General features: G+C 56.6%; 1 protein-coding gene and 2 non-coding genes across 3 annotated transcripts in view; 2 read left to right on the forward strand and 1 right to left on the reverse strand.

Moving 5' to 3' along the window:
- VAC14 (VAC14 component of PIKFYVE complex) overlaps nucleotides 1-17,539 on the forward strand; it is a 72,670-nt gene that overhangs the window by 463 nt on the left and 54,668 nt on the right. The window contains exons 2-10 of the mRNA XM_063334139.1: nucleotides 3,293-3,443; nucleotides 6,215-6,382; nucleotides 7,069-7,131; nucleotides 8,077-8,184; nucleotides 8,978-9,087; nucleotides 10,647-10,753; nucleotides 11,931-12,065; nucleotides 12,328-12,480; nucleotides 14,477-14,537. Of these exons, the coding sequence (XP_063190209.1) occupies nucleotides 3,293-3,443; nucleotides 6,215-6,382; nucleotides 7,069-7,131; nucleotides 8,077-8,184; nucleotides 8,978-9,087; nucleotides 10,647-10,753; nucleotides 11,931-12,065; nucleotides 12,328-12,480; nucleotides 14,477-14,537 (1,056 nt within the window). The remainder of the gene's footprint in view (nucleotides 1-3,292; nucleotides 3,444-6,214; nucleotides 6,383-7,068; nucleotides 7,132-8,076; nucleotides 8,185-8,977; nucleotides 9,088-10,646; nucleotides 10,754-11,930; nucleotides 12,066-12,327; nucleotides 12,481-14,476; nucleotides 14,538-17,539) is intronic.
- TRNAG-GCC (transfer RNA glycine (anticodon GCC)) lies at nucleotides 2,275-2,345 on the reverse strand. The gene has a single exon. It is a non-coding gene; the product is annotated as a tRNA-Gly (tRNA).
- Nucleotides 13,537-13,607, forward strand: TRNAG-GCC (transfer RNA glycine (anticodon GCC)). Its single transcript has one exon. It is a non-coding gene; the product is annotated as a tRNA-Gly (tRNA).

Genomic DNA, 17,539 nt, shown 5'->3' on the forward strand with positions numbered 1-17,539 from the left:
GGAAGGGGTCACCCCCGGGGGAAGCGGGGGGGGTCGGGGGAAGGGGTCGCCCCGCAGGGACCAGCAGGGTCCCCGGGGTAAGGGCCACCCCCGGGGAGACCTAGAGGGTCCGGAAGAAGGGATCGGCCCCGGGGAGACACGGTGGGTCCGGGAGAAGGGATCACCCCGCTGGGAAGGGGTCACCTCCGAGGGGACTGGTCACTTCAGGGGGAGCCGGGGGAGGGGGGTCATCCCAGGGGGTCTAGGGTATACCAGTGGCCCTGAAGCCCAGGGAAGGCTCTCAGGTGGCGGGGTGACCCTGTTGGGGGACAGTGCCCAGGCAGGAGGGGCTGTCCCCCAGAGCCACTCCGTGCCTCCCATCCCCGCGCCACCGGAGTTCATCCCCGAGCCCGTCGGTGTCCGGGCTCAAGTGGGGACCCGGGTACCTGTTCCCAGCCTGGCAGAACGCCCGGTGTGATGGCGAGTCCCCAGTGCCATGGGGATAAGCACGTGAGCAGCGTCACTTTAGAAACCCATCGGCAGCACGGCACTTGCCCCTCTGCCAGGCTCGTGGAGGCGGACGGCTCCGTGCCCAGCCCTGCCCGTGCCTGGGGGACACGAGGGTCTCTCCGGGCAGCAGGCTGGGGTGGCCGTGCCCATCAGCCTGGCTTCATCCCCTCATGGTGTGATGCCTTTCTCATCCCGTGGTGCCTTTCTTCCTGCGCAGAGGTGCTTCAGAGCACCCCAGGTGAAGGTCATCTGGCACGGCCGTGTCCCCTCTGGTGTTGCCCCTCTGTGTCTTGTCACCCTCGCTGTGGTGCTCTGGGTGCTCTCTGCTGCTCCAGGCCACGGCTTTGCCTGGGAAGGGTTGTGTCCTTGCTGGGCACTGCCTGATCCCTCCGCTCACGGAGGAGATGCGAAGCGTCCCCTCGGGGGACAGCCCAGCACAGGGCTGGGAACGAGGATCGGAGCTGGAGGGTGACTTTAAGGCGGGAGATGGGTCTACGGCAAGCCTGCGAGGGGAGCGGGCGACGGGGGGACGGAGCCTCTCTGCTGAGGCTTCAGCAGGAGACATGGGAGAGTTGTGGAGTGGGTGCCTTGAAAGAGGACAGTCCCACGTGGGCGCGCAGGCAGTGGAGAAAAATGGCTTTTGGGACGGGATGAGTGTTTGCTCAGGTGCAAAGCCAACGCATCCAGCTCCTTCTGCTCCGTATTTACCTTTTCCTCGTTTTCTCCCTTCCTCATGGGAATAGTTTGTTAATGGTGGGTGGTGGCGGACGCACTGTACTGTCCACAGCTCCAGCCTGGGGGAGGCTTCAGTACCTGCCCCTTTGCTGCGCTGTCAGGGTGATACTCCTTGTCTTGTCCAAGCAGCTCTGCTCCGACTGATTCTGCCCCAGGAGGAGGGTTTTGTGGTTCGTTTACGCCAACCAAAGTCTGATTTGGGATAAACCAGTTCAACCAATCGAGCTGGAAAAACCCAGTTTGGGAAGGGTGTGAGGAGGAGGAAGGTAAGGGCTGGCTATTTCTGCAGATACATGGATTTAGATCAGCTTAAACCTGTCGCAGAACAGCTCCAGCAGTGTCTCTCCTGTGTCTACAGCGTCAAGCGAGGAGGGATTTGCTGCCTCTCAGCTCAGGGACCTCCTCGTCCTCTGGCCGGTGACATGGGAGCAGCTCCCGCTGCCTGCAGGCTCTGACGCTGCTCATTGCTTTTCCTTGCCTTTTGCCTCGTTAATTAAATCTTGAGCCCTTTAAGCTTTTGAAGGAAGTCTGTAAAAGCTCTGTTTGTTAAATCTAGGCGGTAAAAGGATTGCCCCGGCGATCCGTGCTGCTCGAGCTCAGTGTGTTCCTGCTGCTGGGGCAGGACTGGAGATGGAGCTGTTTGCCCTAACGCAGCTGGGTGTGAGAGTGGGTCAGGCTGGAACTGCTGGAGAACTCGGTTTCGGAGTGAGGAAAGCAAGCAGGGGGATGTGGGATGTCCCCAGGGAGAAGAGGGGCAGCTGCAGGGTGAAAACAGAGCTGGTTTGGTGGAAAAAGTTTGTAAATATCTCCTATAGCGATTTTCCTGGATTCTAAAGTGGGTGACTGGCTGGTGGCACCTGTCTTGGAGAAAGCAGCCGGAGATTCAGTGTAGTCCCCAAAAAAACCCTGTGTGGAATTAGGTAGTGGAAACTCTTGCACCTTCGTTGAAGATTAAGGTAAAGAGCCTTATTAAGGCTGAGATTATGAGACGTCTGGATCTGCTTTACGGATAGATGCCAAAGAAGAAATGGGGGAAAAAAAAAGCAGCATTGCATTGGCCGGGAATCGAACCCGGGCCTCCCGCGTGGCAGGCGAGAATTCTACCACTGAACCACCAATGCTCCAGCTGTTTGCTGCTGCCTGCGCTGCTGCCTGCACAGCTGCCTGCACCTCCCCAGCTGGCCGCTGGCTCTGCCACAGGGAGGGCCGGGGCTGCAGGGCCGGTTGGGTGACATGGGACCTTCGAGGCGGTGGCGTGGGCCGGAGCGGGGTTACAGGTCTCTTCGTTACAGCGTGGCTGATGCGTTAAATACCTCCAGGTAATGAGCCGCGGGGTTCGGAGGAGGAGCAGGTGTTGCGTGTGGAAGCTTTCCCTGCTTTTTGTTAGGACTTGGCACCGTATAATAGAATCATAGAATGGTTGGGGTTGGAAGGGACCTTAAAGCCCACCCAGTGCCACCCCCTGCCCTGGCCAGGGACACCTCCCACCACACCACGTTGCTCCAAGCCCCGTCCAGCCTGGCCTTGAACCCCTCCAGGGATGGGGCAGCCACAGCTTCCCTGGGCACAGCATCAGCTGAAGCAACGTGCGGGTGGCTGCGAGGGTCCAAAATCTTGGTCTGGTTGGCAACAATTCCCCTCTGAGCCACCAGCGTTCCTGGTGTGTGCCCACTGGGTCTCTGCTGCCGTCTCGTGCCGTGTCAGGCGTAAACGACCCTTGTCCCCCACCCTGTTGGAGAGGGTGTTTGGAGACATCATGACAAGCACACGGCCAGGGCGAGGTGGCCCTGGGGAGCTCATGCTGGGCTGGGGGTTCATGAAGGGTGTTGGAGGCTGGAGGAGGGCAGCGAGCTGCTGTTGGAGGTGAGTGGGGAGGAGGGGAGAGCTCTGGTTTCTCTTGTGGGTTCCGTGACTGTTCCCAGTTTCGGTACTGCTTTCTCCGGCATTTGTTGTGGCCAGAAATCGCTGATGGACAGAGTTTCTGATGGCTGTGGGGAGCCGAGCCCCCGAGTTTTTTGTATCGCGCAGAACCTAAAGCCCCCTGGGCGCTTTCCTCTTCTCTCCCCAGGCTGGTGCGAGAGTTTGTGGCTCAGAACAACACGTCTCAAATCAAACACGTCATCCAGATCCTCTCGCAGGAGTTCGCGCTCTCCCAGCATCCCCACAGCCGGAAAGGGGGACTCATTGGCCTGGCTGCTTGCTCCATCGCCCTGGGCAAGGTAGGTGCAGGTGGGGGATTTTTTTGGGGTTATGCGGGTTGCAGTGGGAGAATGGCGCATCCTCCCGGGTCAGTGTGATGGGGAGACTCGGGCTGGCAGCCCCGGCTGCTCCCTGCGTTGCAGCATACGCTTGGGTTGTGTTTGAGCGTCCTCAACACACCCAGCCATGTCCTTTGGGCACAGGAGTGCTTTCGGGCCTGGGTCCCGCCTTGGCGTCTCCCTAGACGTGGTTTAAGTGCCTCTGTCCATCCTCTGTCTCCAGCAGCTGGATTACACTCAGCAGGTCGAGTACTAATTTGCGTTAATGGAGCGGAGAAGAGGCACAGCCCTTCCGTCTCCCCCGGGTCTGGCTCAGCCAGCTCCGGCAGCGCGGGCACGGCCTTTGGGAAGCGGGACCGAGGTATGGCCAAAGGGTGACAGGGTCGTATTCAAAGTCACCAAGTGGTGTAAGGTGTCGAGCTGCGTTAGCCTGAGCTAACAGCTTTCTCTTGGGCTTGGCAGAAGTTTTACTTGCAGAACACGTGGATTGCTTGGTCCTGTTCTGGAGGCGTTACGTTGATGCCTCTTGCGTGGGAAGTCAGACAATTTCTGTCCCAGTTAAGGTCTTTCTCTATAACTCTCCTCTCATTAACAAGACCGAGCTCAGGAAGTTGCCTCCTGGGCTGTGCCGGAGCATCCCAATCCCCGTGGAGGGGAGCACAGACTCTGCAGGTTACAGCTCCATCAGGCTTTTGATTCAAACCACGCGGCTGGTTTTTGAAAGCGCATGCAAGGGAAGGAGTAGTTTTGCTCCATAGTACGTCAGAGAAAGCAGAGGGCTCAGGAAGGGCAGGCTGCGCCTGTCAGAAGAGCTACGAGATAGATTTTAATCCCTTTATTCCTCTTCTAACGAGAGTCATGGTCAGCCTAGACAGGTTCTTTGGAGCTTGGTGGCTTTTATTCTAACTGTCTTTATGCTGGAGGCTTCTGAGCGGCGCTCCTGTCTTCCTCCTCTTGCAGAGCCGGGGGGCAGACACTCTGTCCTGCCAGAGCTGCCCACGCAGCTGGCTCTGGGAGGTTTAGGAGTTGTTTTTTGTGGCCTTGAAGGGACCCTGATAAAACTTGAACTCTTTAATCTGCTAGTCCGCATGTTGTTGACTTTCTTACCATCTCCTTTACTAGACATTCAGGAAACACTAGCCTTTTTCCCTAAAGTAGGGAGTTTTTAACTTCAAAACAAGCCAACCATCCGCCTCTCCCTCTGGGTTTGTCTGAAACTCCTGCAGAAGTCTTTTGGGCTGGGGGTGGTCTCACAAATGACTATATTTGCTTGTGGGCAGCGTGAGGGTCAGCCTAGCGTGGCTCTTTCGTGATGCACGAGGACAAACTTCAGCGTGTAAAATGAATCTTGCCTGGGAATCAGAGCCCTGCAGCCACTTCATCCAACAGATTTGTCCAGCTTAACTCCACCAGCTGTTGTGGCTCCTTGTCCATGAGCAGCTCCACAGGCTGAAACTGCTCCTGTTCTGGTAGCTGCTGTTCTACTTTGCTCTGTGAGAGCCCCCTGCAGCGCTGCCTCCAGCGCTGGGGCACCAACAGCAGAAGGACACGGAGCTGTTGGAGCGGGGCCAGAGGAGGCCCCGGAGATGCTGGGAGGGCTGGAGCCCCTCTGCTGGGAGGACAGGCTGAGAGAGCTGGGAGGGTTCAGCCTGGAGAAGAGAAGGCTCCGGGGAGACCTTCCAGCCCCTGCCAGTCCCTAAAGGGGCTCCAGGAAAGCTGGGGAGGGACTCTGGAGCAGGGAGGGGAGCCATGGGACGAGGGGGAAGGGGTTCAAACTGGAAGAGGGGAGATTTAGGTGAGATCTGAGGAAGGAATTGTTTGCTGTGAGGGTGGTGAGCCCCTGGCCCAGGTTGCCCAGAGAAGCTGTGGCTGCCCCATCCCTGGAGGGGTTCAAGGCCAGGCTGGACGGGGCTTGGAGCAACGTGGTGTGGTGGGAGGTGTCCCCGCCCAGGGCAGGGGGTTGATCTTTGAGGTCCCTTCTAACTCTAACCAATGGCCACGGCTGAGCTGGTGTTTCTGGAGACAACAGGGCAGAAAGGTGCTTTGGGCACTGCCGGTTGCCTGTCTTTTTGCAAAGCCTGTATCACCAGCTCCTCCATGCTGCCCAGCTCCCGCCACTACAAAGAGTAGCCCAAGACACCAAGGGTTTCTTTGCCTAACTGAAGGCGCAGGTGGGCTTGGTCTGTCACTACCTGGGATGTTCTCCTTGGTGAGTTTACACCAAAACCAGGAGGCAGATTGGGATAAATCCTGGCCGATGGCTGAGCGCTGCGAGGGCTGGTGACAGCTAGCTTTGCTGGGATCTGCCTCACCTCCTGCCTGCAGGGCAGAGGGAGGCAGGGACTGATTTCCCTGTGGGCCAGTCTCCAGCACAGATGAGCAGGAGGCAGCCCCTCTTGCTTTGAAAGGCACTCGAGCGCTTGAATAACTGCCCAAACTTCTTGCACGTCTCTGGGAATCAAAACCAGCCGAGTACAGCTGCAGCGATCGCTTCAGTTGCTGGCATAGACTCCCGTGAAACAATTTTTCAGCTTGCTCAGGTCCCTCTCGCTGTACCTGTATAATAAAATTCAATGATTTCATTGATAACGTTCAAAAACTCATTAATAAATCCTGTCCAGCGTAGGTGCACAAAGCCATCATGGGCCTGAATTTTTGCTGTATGTTCTAGGGCAGTGCCACCTCTCCCTGCGTCACGGTCCCCAACTAACCAGTCTCCTCCTGTCCTCCAGGACTCTGGGCTCTACCTGAAGGAGCTGATTGAGCCCGTGCTGACATGTTTCAACGACGCCGATAGTCGGTTGCGGTACTATGCTTGCGAGGCTCTCTATAACATTGTCAAGGTGGCCAGGGGCTCTGTCCTCCCGCACTTCAACGTGCTCTTCGATGGCCTTAGCAAGGTAAGAAGCTTCGTCTCAACCCCCATGTGCTTTTCTTTGCCACAGTGGACATCCAAGGCTTATTCCCTAGTCCTCTTCTTCTCTGGGTCAAACCAATCAAGTTGTCCGTGGTCTTCGTTCCAAGTAAACTGGTTTACGTTGACCCAGGCAGGTCTGAAGGACAGAATGAGCAGTTTCTGCAGCAGCACAGCGGCTGCTGATGTTGTGGGTGCTGCAGTCCGCTGTAAGATGCCTTGTTCTGCGTCCTCACCTCCAGGATGTATTTTTCTGCTCCTTGTTGGGTGGTAGTAGAAAATGAGGCCGACAGAAGTGCTGCAGGCAGGGTGGCTCTGCGGCACTACAGCTTTGTGGAGTCTGTAGGGTCAAAATCACATCTACGTATGCCTGTCATTCCAGCTTTTCACTGGCAACTTGTATTTCTCCGCCACTTGAGAGCATGGCTGCTGGCCCATGAGAACCTGCGTAGCTGGGGGAGGTGATGGATGCTTGATATTCCCCTTAGGAAGTCTCTCAGGAGGATTTGTTGGAGCCTATTGAGGAGTTGAGATAAAGGGACTTCTCCGTGTCCGTCCCTGTAATGCCAAAGGAGAGGAACAGTCCCGTGAGCCTGCTGGGAGCTCCCCTGCAGCACGAGGAGCAGACCTGGGACCTGTTGCTGCAATGGCTCTTGTTTCTGTCCTTCACAGCTGGCTGCTGATCCTGACCCGAACGTCAAAAGCGGCTCTGAGCTCCTCGACCGGCTTCTCAAGGTATTTTTCCCCTTCTGCCAGAGAATCCTTGGGGCAGGCTGCATGCATATCCTGGCTGTGGGGACGTGTCGGTCCCCGAGGCTGCAGCTGCTAAAACCGTCCCAGCTCAGTCCTGCGGCTACCGTCAAAGCATTTCTTTCTCTCACCGGCCGTGGCCTCTGAGAGTGAGGGGCTGGTAGGTTATCGCAGAGCCACGTGTGCATTCAGCTCTTGGGAGCCGGCTGTCTGGGGAAGCAAGGTTTTGGTCTGAGCGGGGTCACAGCCCGGTCCCAGAGGCTCTTCCTCCCTTGCCCAAGCGAGCAGCGGTGTGAGCGGAGCTGCTCTGCTGCCGCTTTCGGGGTGGGGAGCTCGCTTCCCCTTCCTCTTCTGCCTGCCCATGGGGGTTTTTTTTTAACTCTCTCAGACCTCCCAGTTCCTTTTCTGCTACTCAGAGGCAACTGGCTCCCTGCCAGGTCCTGTCCCCAACTCACCCCTGGCTCCTTCTCGTTAGCACAGCGGTTAACGCAGTCTCCGCATCGCCTGCTGCAAACCTTCCCGCTGGGAAGGAAGCAGCAAAATCCACCCAGCGTGTAGGAAGAGCTTGAAAGGAAAGCCAGGGAGGGCTCTCCCACCCCTGACACGTGTGGTTACATCAAAGGGGGTTGCTTATGTGCGCCACGGAGGTGCTTCCCCCGCCTGCCCCGGCCTCCTGTTGAGCCAGGCTGGCACGCAGCAGGCAGGAGCCTCCCTCTCTGGGTGCCGCTTTGCCTTAGTCCGTGCCCGAGGGGGATTACTCGCTCATCGCCTGAATAAACCGCGTGATTCCTTCTCCCCGGGTCTCCTGACCCGCAGAGCCGTGCATCAACTACTTGTCATCTTTTTCCTGTCATCTGCCTTAAAAAAAAAAAAAGGCTGGGGGTGGGGTGGTGGCCATCCCTCCTAACACCTTCTGCTTGGCCTCTGCAGGACATCGTGACAGAGAGCAACCAGTTTGACTTGGTAGGCTTCATCCCACTGCTGCGCGAGAGGATTTATTCCAACAACCAGTACGCCCGCCAGTTCATCATATCCTGGGTAGGTACACACCCGCGCCACGCGCGCCTGCCGGTCCGAACTCCAAAATACCGTGACCCGTCGCCATCCTGTGTCTGGGCAAACAGCCGATACCCACGGCGCTGTGTGAACTCAGGCGTCTGAATTTACTTGGGCAGAGTTTTTAAGCCGGCGGAGTTTTTTCGCCTTGCTGCTTTCAAATGCCAGCACCTTGTCACCTCGCTGTTACAGTCGCAGGGTCGTCGTACTGCGCTTCTGCCAACCTGGTTCAGGACATTGATGGCCAAGTTAGAAAATACGGTCAAAGCGATGCTTGTATAAGTAAGATACAGTCATCTAGAGGTTACGGTCTCCCAAGGGACAGTGCCAGACTGTTTTCCATCACCCAGCGGTGATGGAGGGATGTTGGTCTCCAGGAGACAAAGCATCTCTACTTGCTTTCTCCTTTCTGTGCAAGGTGGGAGCTCTCGGTGCCTGGCCGGGGTCTGGGGAGGGATGTGTCCCTCTGAGCTCTCTCTTTCAGCCATGCTGTTTGCCATCCTGGGTCTGCCTGCATGCGTCTGCCCAGTCGTTCCCGATCCCTGCTCTTGTTTTACAGAGCTGTGATTGGAAATGGAGCAATGCTGCAGGCTGATCCCCCTGTGCTAGCCCAGCTTCTTTCTGAGATGGACAACTTCACGCTGTCCTCTTGCCTTCCCCCCATCCCACAACAGCTCGGCTCTGAATTCCTCAGCGTCACGCCAGATTTGTGCCGGTGATGTTAGTTAGCTTCTCCAAAACTCATCTCTTCTTTCTTATTCCTCCCCTGAGCTAGATCCTGGTCTTAGAGTCTGTGCCTGACATCAACCTCTTGGATTACCTGCCAGAAATCCTGGACGGGCTCTTCCAGATCCTGGGAGACAACAGCAAGGAGATACGGAAAATGTGAGTGTGGGGCTGGGCATGAGAGCTGCGTCTTCCTCACTGTCTGTCCGTCACCCTCTTCGTTTGTTTGCCACTCGTCTGTATAACAGCAGCGAAACCCCCCCGCGGGTGGTGGGAGACAGAGCAATCTGGCTGGCTTAGTCGGTGGATCAAAGTGTCCTTGGCCAGGGCCTTCCTTCCCCGGCTTGTTATGGCTGGCGTGGCTGCAGAGGACACCGCGGTCTGTGCTGCGGGGCAAACAGTTTTGGCTGGGTTGAGCTGTTGCCTTGCCAGCCCTTGCACCCGGGATGGGAGCCGCAGAGGCTCACGTGTGCTTCTGGGATGGGGTGGGAGCGCTGCGAGCAAGCTTGCAGCATGCGAGCCTCTCTCAGCGAGGTGGAGCACCAACCCAGCATCTCCAGCGTGGAGAAGAGGAGCAAGCAATGCGAGCTCACTCCTCCAATTCATTGCTGGGCTCAAGACAGAGGCATTTGGGAGCACAGCGGTGGCTGGATGCTCTCGGGGAGTAACTGGACCTGTTTTGTAGGGCACTGGTAAGTGGTGAGACCAGCCTGGGTCTGCTCCGCTGGAGAGCCCTCCTGGATCCTCCCTGCTGCTTTCTTTCCCATTGTCCACATGTCAAGGAACAAGCACTGAAGGCTTTGGGTGTCACCCGCTCCCCATCCCAGGCATAGCCCCGTCTCAGCAGAGCCTGGGGGGCTGTTAGGGGAGTTGTGGGAAGGTGCGGGGGCTCCGGGTGGTCGTCACCTCCGTCCTCGCAGCTCTGTGCGGTCTCTGCTTGGGGCAGGGTGAGCTCATCAGCCTCGCCCTCCCTGGCTGTCCCCACCAGCATCCTTTCTGTTATGGTTTGAAAAACCCACAATAATTTATTGTTATTTAGACAATTATTCTCTCTCATCTGATGAGCCCTCCTCACCTCATCGGGGAAAACAAGGAAACCCGAGGAATGAAATATAAGTAGATTTAGTAGGATAAGCCTAAATAATTAACATGAATAATACTAAAGAAGCAGTATTGATCCTGATATCAATATAAAACACACGAGGACCATACCCAGCCCGTTCCCCAGCAGAAGCCGTGCACTCCCCGCAGGGACAGCCAATGTGGGACCCTGCGAGCGCTGCGGCTGCGGGAGGAAGGGAAGGGCTCAGGGCTGCGGCACCGGGGCGAGGAGTGCTCAGGATGGCAGCCATCAGGGGAGGGGGAGAGAGAGAGAGAGAACTCCTCAGCAAACTTCCTAATTTATACTGAATGTGCCGTTCATGGTATGAAATAACCCTGTTGGCAGCTTGGGGCAATGCCCAGGTCTCGCCGTCCCTCATCCCCGCACCTTGAAAACACCGAGACCTGGAAACCTGCACCCCAGAGCTGGAGATAAATATTGTCACCAATTCAGACACCAGAGTCTTCTGAAAGTGCGGTTTTCCCAGGCATTAGAAGCGAAATTAGTCCTGGGTGGCTCAAACCAGGACGCTTTCTGTGTGTGCGTGTAGACTGGGCTCCGTAACTTCCCCGTCCAAGGCGACTGAGCACTCACTGGCCGCTCTGCCTCTCTGCAGGTGCGAGGTGGCTCTCGGGGAGTTCCTCAAGGAGATCAAGAAGAATCCTTCCAGCGTCAAGTTCGCAGAAATGGCCAATATCCTGGTGATCCACTGCCAGGCGGCGGGTGAGTGCGCAGGACCAAGCCGTAGCATCCGCCTCCGGGTTTGTGGTGCCAACCATAGGTTCAGGCCAGGAGTTTTCCAGTGGGCTGTTCACCAGCTTGCCCACTTGCCCTTTCTTTTTGCCATCGTGCATCCAAATCCTGCTGAAAGTGGGGACAGGCAGCTCTCCCACAGTTGGCACTGCTCTTGTACTGCTCCATCAACCTCAAATGCAGGTCCAGCATCCTCCTGAAGCGGAGGTAAAAAGTGAAATATCTGGCATTTGTGGATATCCGGCATATCTAGAAGGACCTCCTCAGGGCTTATCTTACCCTGTGGTGGCACTAGGTGCGTAGGCAGGACGGTTAAACGTGACGTGCTGGTGCTTTGTGGTCATGCTGCGCTGCAGCTCCTGCGGGTCTGCCGTGTAGGCGGTGGCGGAGGGTGACAGTGGCAGCCGGATTTGTTTCCCGAGAAGGATCTTGTCCCCGAGCTGTGCCTGTCAAGCTTAAACTGCTCTTTAAACGTTGCTGAACAGGAGTGGGTTTCTTACAGGATGAAAAAATGGAAATAAACCGAGGCTGCTTGCTCTTGATTAAACCGATGCCCGATGAATTTACACTGTTTAAGCCTAAAATGTGGCCTTGGCATCGCTGACTGCCCCAGCAACGCTCCCTTGTTCAGGACTTGGGGAGGTTAATAAAAGCCCAGCTCTAGGAGCGGTGCTTGACCCAGACACACGACTGCTACGGGTGTGACGGGGGAGACACCCTTCTGCATTGGGAAGCTTGACGGGATACTTGTAACTGAGGAAACCTGGATTATGGGTTGAACTGGGTTAACTCTGAAACCTAATGATTGAGTTTAATCTCAGCCTCCTGGCAGATTCAGGTTTTACCGATCTCCTCTGGGACTAAACTGTCCCAGACTAGGGTCTGTCTGGACTCGTGACTCTGGATGGAGCAGAGGCAGCTCCCTGGTGAGCATCCCCATCCCCTCACCATGCTAATGACTTCGACTTAGTCATTAAATTGACTTGAAAAAGATCATTTATAGTTAAACATTTAGTGTTTTGCTACATAACACGGGAAGAGAATAGCCCACCTCTCCTGCGGTGGCTGGTTTGGGAGCAGCAGGTGGAGGTTGCTCAGCAGCCGGTGCTGTCCTTTCCCTCACCTCTGCTCCTCCCATGTCTTCCAGATGACCTGATCCAGCTGACAGCCATGTGCTGGATGCGGGAGTTCATCCAGCTGGCTGGCCGGGTGATGCTGCCTTACTCCTCAGGGATCCTGACCGCTGTCCTGCCGTGTCTCTCCTACGACGATCGCAAGAAGAGTATCCTTGTAACTCGGAGCTGCTCCCATTCCTGCTACAGCACCCTGCAGGGAAGCGCCTGGTTCCTGTCCCTGGGGCACAGGGCCAGGAGAAGTCCTCCCACCAAGTGCTAAAACCTTCACCGGCCCTTTAGATGTGACGGGGGTTGCAGTAGCTGGGCTGGGGCAGCCTTGGTGGGGCTGCGGTGGCTTCTGCGTGACTAGCCAGTTGTGGCACCTGGCCGCCTGTGGGACTGTGTGTTCCTTACACTGCCTCCACTCAGACATCAAGGAGGTGGCCAACGTGTGCAACCAGAGCCTGATGAAGCTGGTGATCCCAGAGGATGATGAAATGGATGAGGCCAAGCAGTCGATGACCCTCCCAGTAGAGCCCACCTCGGAGGAGTCCCTCTCCAAGCCAGAGGCAGCGTCCAGCGGTGAGTCCCCGTTGGTCTGGGCCATTAGAGGTGTGGTGAAGGTCAAGGGAAGGTCCTGAAGAGAAGTTCTTGGGTTGCTTTGGTGTCCTGGGACAGCTCAGGGCACATGGCACCTCTGTGCTTTCTTTGAGCCTTGGAGTCCTGTTTCGCAGATGATCCTCTGCTGAGACAGACGCGGTTGGTGCTGTCTGTGTAGAGGGTCCCTCATCCAGCCTGGAGCCCAAGCGGTGCTGCAGTCCCTGGTGAGCATCCCCATCCCCTCACCACACTTCTTCGCTTCGACTTAGTCATTAAATTGACTTGAAAAAGATCATTTATAGTTAAACATTTAGTGTTTTGCTACACAACACAGGAAGAGAATAGCCCCCCTCTCCTGCGGTGGCTGGTTTGGGAGCAGCTACCATCAGCCAGAGGAGAGCTCAGAGAGCTGTGTTAGTCCTGGGAGAGCGTCAATACATGCATGGAGGATGTGTGTGCGGGGAAAGGGTAGGGAACAGAAAGGGGAAGAATTTTGGGTCCTTTCCAAACTCACGATGCTTTTGATACCTTCGTGTGGGCATTGTCCCAGTCCTAAAATTTCCAGAACAGAAGAGGCAAAAGGTTGCAAGTGGGATGGGAGACTCGGAAGAGTGGTCCAGTGAGAAGAAACTAAATGGAGAAGGTCCTGGTGGACCGATGCCTGAACACAGCAGCAGCTTTAGCCTTCCAGCATCCCCTTGATGCTGTTATCGAGATGCTACTTCTGGCACATATTTTTTTTTTTTTTTCTTTTTTTGTCCAGGCGTGTGAAACGTGTGTAACATCTAAATCACGTGGACTAATTCATTGTATTCTGGGGCTACGCGTTCAGCAGCGTGCTCTTCTGCAACGTGCCCGCAAGCGGCTTTTTGGAAAATCCTGCCGTGAGAGGGGGCGGGAAGGTGGGAATTAAAAGGCTGAAGGGTTTTCTCGTACAACAGCGGCTGGGTCGAGGCGGAGGAGGCAGGGAGCTGCGTGGGGCAGGCAGGAGCAGGCAGCAGGGCAGGCAGGAGTGGGCAGGGAGAAGCAAACAGGGCAGCATTGGTGGTTCAGTGGTAGAATTCTCGCCTGCCACGCGGGAGGCCCGGGTTCGATTCCCGGCCAATGCAGCAGTTCCTCCTTTTTTGGAGGGGAAAAATGAAGGGCTGTAGCACGACAGCGAAATATTTTGTTTTTTATTCCTTATTTGTCCCGAGAATACTTCCTTTTATTAAAATTTCTTCCAGAGGAGCTTTAAAACGTGAACAGACAGTTGAATTGCTTTACTCTCTATCCCTCTGGGGCCGGATCGCACCTGGAAGCGGGCAGGACCAGACAAACCTGCGATGCCTTTGCGTGACAGACTCTCAGCTCTGCGCCCTGGTTGTGCTGATGTGGCAGCGCCGCTCAGCGTGTCATAGAGGCAGTTGGCACAAGGGGGCATGAGGAATCAAGTTTATCCTCCGGTGCTTTGTCACCGTGCTTGTGAGACCTGGCTTTAGTACGGAGCAGAGGTTGGAAAGCTGTTTGGGTCGCTTGGATTCCACGTGGAGTCACGCCACAGGAGAGCTGGCCAGGTGGAGATGTCCTGGGTTGGATTCAGCCTTTCCTGTGCTTGTGCGGTATCTCTAGGCTTTGCAATCTGGACTCCGCAGTCCTAAACTCCTTCTTCAAGAATGGTTCAAACTATGAGAAGGGTGTCTCCGGGTCTCCATTACGGAGGAGAGCCAGTTTGGGGCAGAGGTCTGAAGCTGCACAACCTGCATTTTGCTGGGTAGGTGCAGCCTTGTACCAGCTTTGTCCTTTAGCAGGAGAGAAGAGCTTGACAAGGAGTGTGGAAAGCTCACTGCAGGCAGAAGGGATCCTCGGGCTCCCCAGACCCTCAGACGATGGCTGGTGGTGTCTTTGCGGAAGGCCACGCAGCTCTCCAGCCTCCCAGTCCTGCTCTCCACCTTCCCTGCCATCCCACTGACTGTGGCACCTGTTTATCTGCCCCCAGGTTCTCTGGATGCGTCCGGTGACTCCAACTTCAACAACAGCGGTGTCTTCACAGTAACCAGGTAGGGTGTGTTTGTCACTTCCGAGGGGCTTGAGAAGAAGGGATGGCTTCTCGGGGTACAGGCGACCACCGACAAAGCTGTGGGGAAGGATGGTCCAGGCTGGAAAGTAGTTGGGGTCTCCTGGGTCTCGGTGGGGCAGATGACTGGGGATGCTCTAGGAGTTGACTGCTTCTCTGTGATGCTTTTGCACCAAAACGTCTTGATTTTATGGTAAACTGAGGTGTTTGCCCCCACCCCAGGAGACCTTCCAAAGCTCCCCCGCGGAGGTCTGGTAAGGTAGCAAGTGTCTCTGCACTTGAAGCTGTGCGCCTCGCCTGTCTTTGTGGTTGGACACTTTGGCTAAAAGATAGGGAGAAGGTGGATGGTCGTCTTGGTTATGGCTCTTCTAGCTTGGCCAAAAGAGGAGGCATTTGGATTCCTCCTGCCTTAGCAGAGGAACGGCGATAGAGGAGCAGCGGTGCACTGGTCTGCCGGGGGTGCAGAGAACTCACGAGGAGGTGCTCCGTGAACCGACTGGGGCTGGCAGAAGAGCTTGGGGAGCGTTGACCCTGCTTCTGGGCACCGCAGCCCTCGGTGCCGCAGCCCCCCACGGCACGGTGCTGTGGGGCTGCACCGGGGGGCAAACTGTCCAGCTGCCAGAGAGGCGAGGGGTCTTGGCTGCCCGCCTGTCGCCGTGCCCGCCTGTCCCCCTGCCCGCCTCACATGGCGTCAGTCAGCCCCGCGTCTGCAGAGAGCAGCTCCGTGCCCGGGACGGTTTCTCCCAAGATCTCATCTAAATCATCTCTCCTGCAAATACCTTTCTTCCCATCCAGCTGTCGGTGAATCTGGGGACAAATCCACCTGCTCTTGTAATGCATCCCCCCTTTCTTTTCCCCCCCTTTCTTTTCCCCCCCTTTCTTTTCCCCCCCTTTCTTTTCCCCCCCTTTCTTTTCCCCCCCTTTCTTTTCCCCCCCTTTCTTTTCCCCCCCTTTCTTTTCCCCCCCTTTCTTTTCCCCCCCTTTCTTTTCCCCCCCTTTCTTTTCCCCCCCTTTCTTCCCCCCCCCTTTCTTCCCCCCCCTTTCTTTCCCCCCCCTTTCTTTCCCCCCCCTTTCTTTCCCCCCCCTTTCTTTCCCCCCCCTTTCTTTCCCCCCCCTTTCTTTCCCCCCCCTTTCTTTCCCCCCCCTTTCTTTTCCCCCCCCTTTCTTTTCCCCCCCCTTTCTTTCCCCCCCCCTTTCTTTTCCCCCCCCTTTCTTTTCCCCCCCCTTTCTTTTCCCCCCCCTTTCTTTTCCCCCCCCTTTCTTTTCCCCCCCCTTTCTTTTCCCCCCCTTTCTTTTCCCCCCCTTTCTTTTCCCCCCCTTTCTTTTCCCCCCCTTTCTTTTCCCCCCCTTTCTTTTCCCCCCCTTTCTTTTCCCCCCCTTTCTTTTCCCCCCCTTTCTTTTCCCCTCTCACTGCCTACACTTCCTTTCCCCGGAGGCCATGATTTCCGACACTTGCTGTGCCAATGTGTGTGTTTATTTGTTGTTGCGGTCCCTAAAATAGGATGCGTTACTCTAGCTGCATCCTACCAGCGAGGCTGGCGCCTGGTGCCCATCATAACACATCCCAGAGGAATGCCGGCGTCAGCTTTCCAGGCTGATGCTCCGTTCCTTTTTTTGCCCTCCTGCAAAGCCCAGCAACTCCCTGGTCTTCATGATGCCCTTCTTTCCCCCACCCCCGCCACCTCTCTTGGAAGTACAGATCTTTAGATTTGCGCCTAGACTTCGGTTTATGGCTCTTAAGTGGTTTTTCCCAGCTTTCCTGTGATCGCTGCGTCCTGGCCCTGCACAGCCCTTAAAGTTTAGCTGGTGCAGAAGCGCGGGGCTGAAATTGGGAAGGGGAGGGAAAAGGAGAGGTGCTGAGTTCAGAAGGACAAGTGGTAACTGCGTCTCTGGCTGAAGAGCCGGCAGCCTGGGGGAGGCGGGGAGTGACGACCGAAGGGGGACAGAAGCAGGAGTGACTTGGTCACGGTGTCACCCAGAGCCAGGAGGAGAACGGCTGCCCAAAGCGGTCTGACACATCCCCAAGCGCTGGCAAAACCACCCGGGACAGCAGGCGAGACCCTTCGCGCCTCTAAGAGACCTGGATTTTGGACCTGGATTTTAGGGGGACTTGTTCCTGAGCCCTCCTAAGCCCTTTTAAACAGGAGGTGCCAGGCTTTATCCCGGGATTTACCTGCCCTGAAGCCCGTTTCCTCGTCCTGTGTGACCTCTCTGCTGGCCCAGAGTCGGGACCTGGAAGATTTTTTCACTGTGGCACCCGTTGTGGGGGATCGGCACGGGGCTGGGGGGCTGTACGTGGTGGACGTCTGCCTGGTGCTCCATCAGGCTCAGCCCTGGAGCCAGAGAGCTGGCACCGGTAGCCAGTCGCAGCCGTAATTCACCCCGGGCAGCAGGCAGCTGCCTGCATGCTGGATGCCCACTGGGTGTCAAGACAGGACCGCAGGAAACCATCACGTTGCTTTGAAAAGCTGGAAAGCCCGCAAACGGAGGAAGTTGCAGCTGCTTTTTAAGATGAAGTCACTCTTTGCTTGTGTTTTTGTTCAGTTTCCACACACCCCCCCCCGCCCCGGCCCCGCCACCCTCCTCCTCCTGCTTTCCCCAGCCTCCCCTGGCGAGCGAGTGATGGAGCGTGGCCCCGCGCCAGGCGTCCAGCTCTCACGCCCCCTTCTCCTGCCCTCCCCGCGCCGCCGCCGTCTGCAGCGAAAGGAGGAGGACCTCGGTCAGCAGGGGCGGAGGAGCTCACGGCCCCAGCGTCTGCAGAGGGACGTCTTCCATGAAGATGCCATCCAAGAAGATGACGAGGCCTGACCGCTCCGTAGATGGATGCTGGGCACGTTCCTATGGCCACCAAGTGGCGTGCACGCCCCTCCCTGCTCATAAAACATGCTGTTGGCGATCCAAAATGCTTCCAGGGTAATTGCCAGCTTCACTTGGGAGGGAGCTTCCTGGTGACATTCCCTAGGAAACTGGGGACCGTGGCTGTGC

This window comes from Chroicocephalus ridibundus, chromosome 4, assembly GCF_963924245.1.
Source record: "Chroicocephalus ridibundus chromosome 4, bChrRid1.1, whole genome shotgun sequence".
NCBI classification, from domain to species: domain Eukaryota; kingdom Metazoa; phylum Chordata; class Aves; order Charadriiformes; family Laridae; genus Chroicocephalus; species Chroicocephalus ridibundus.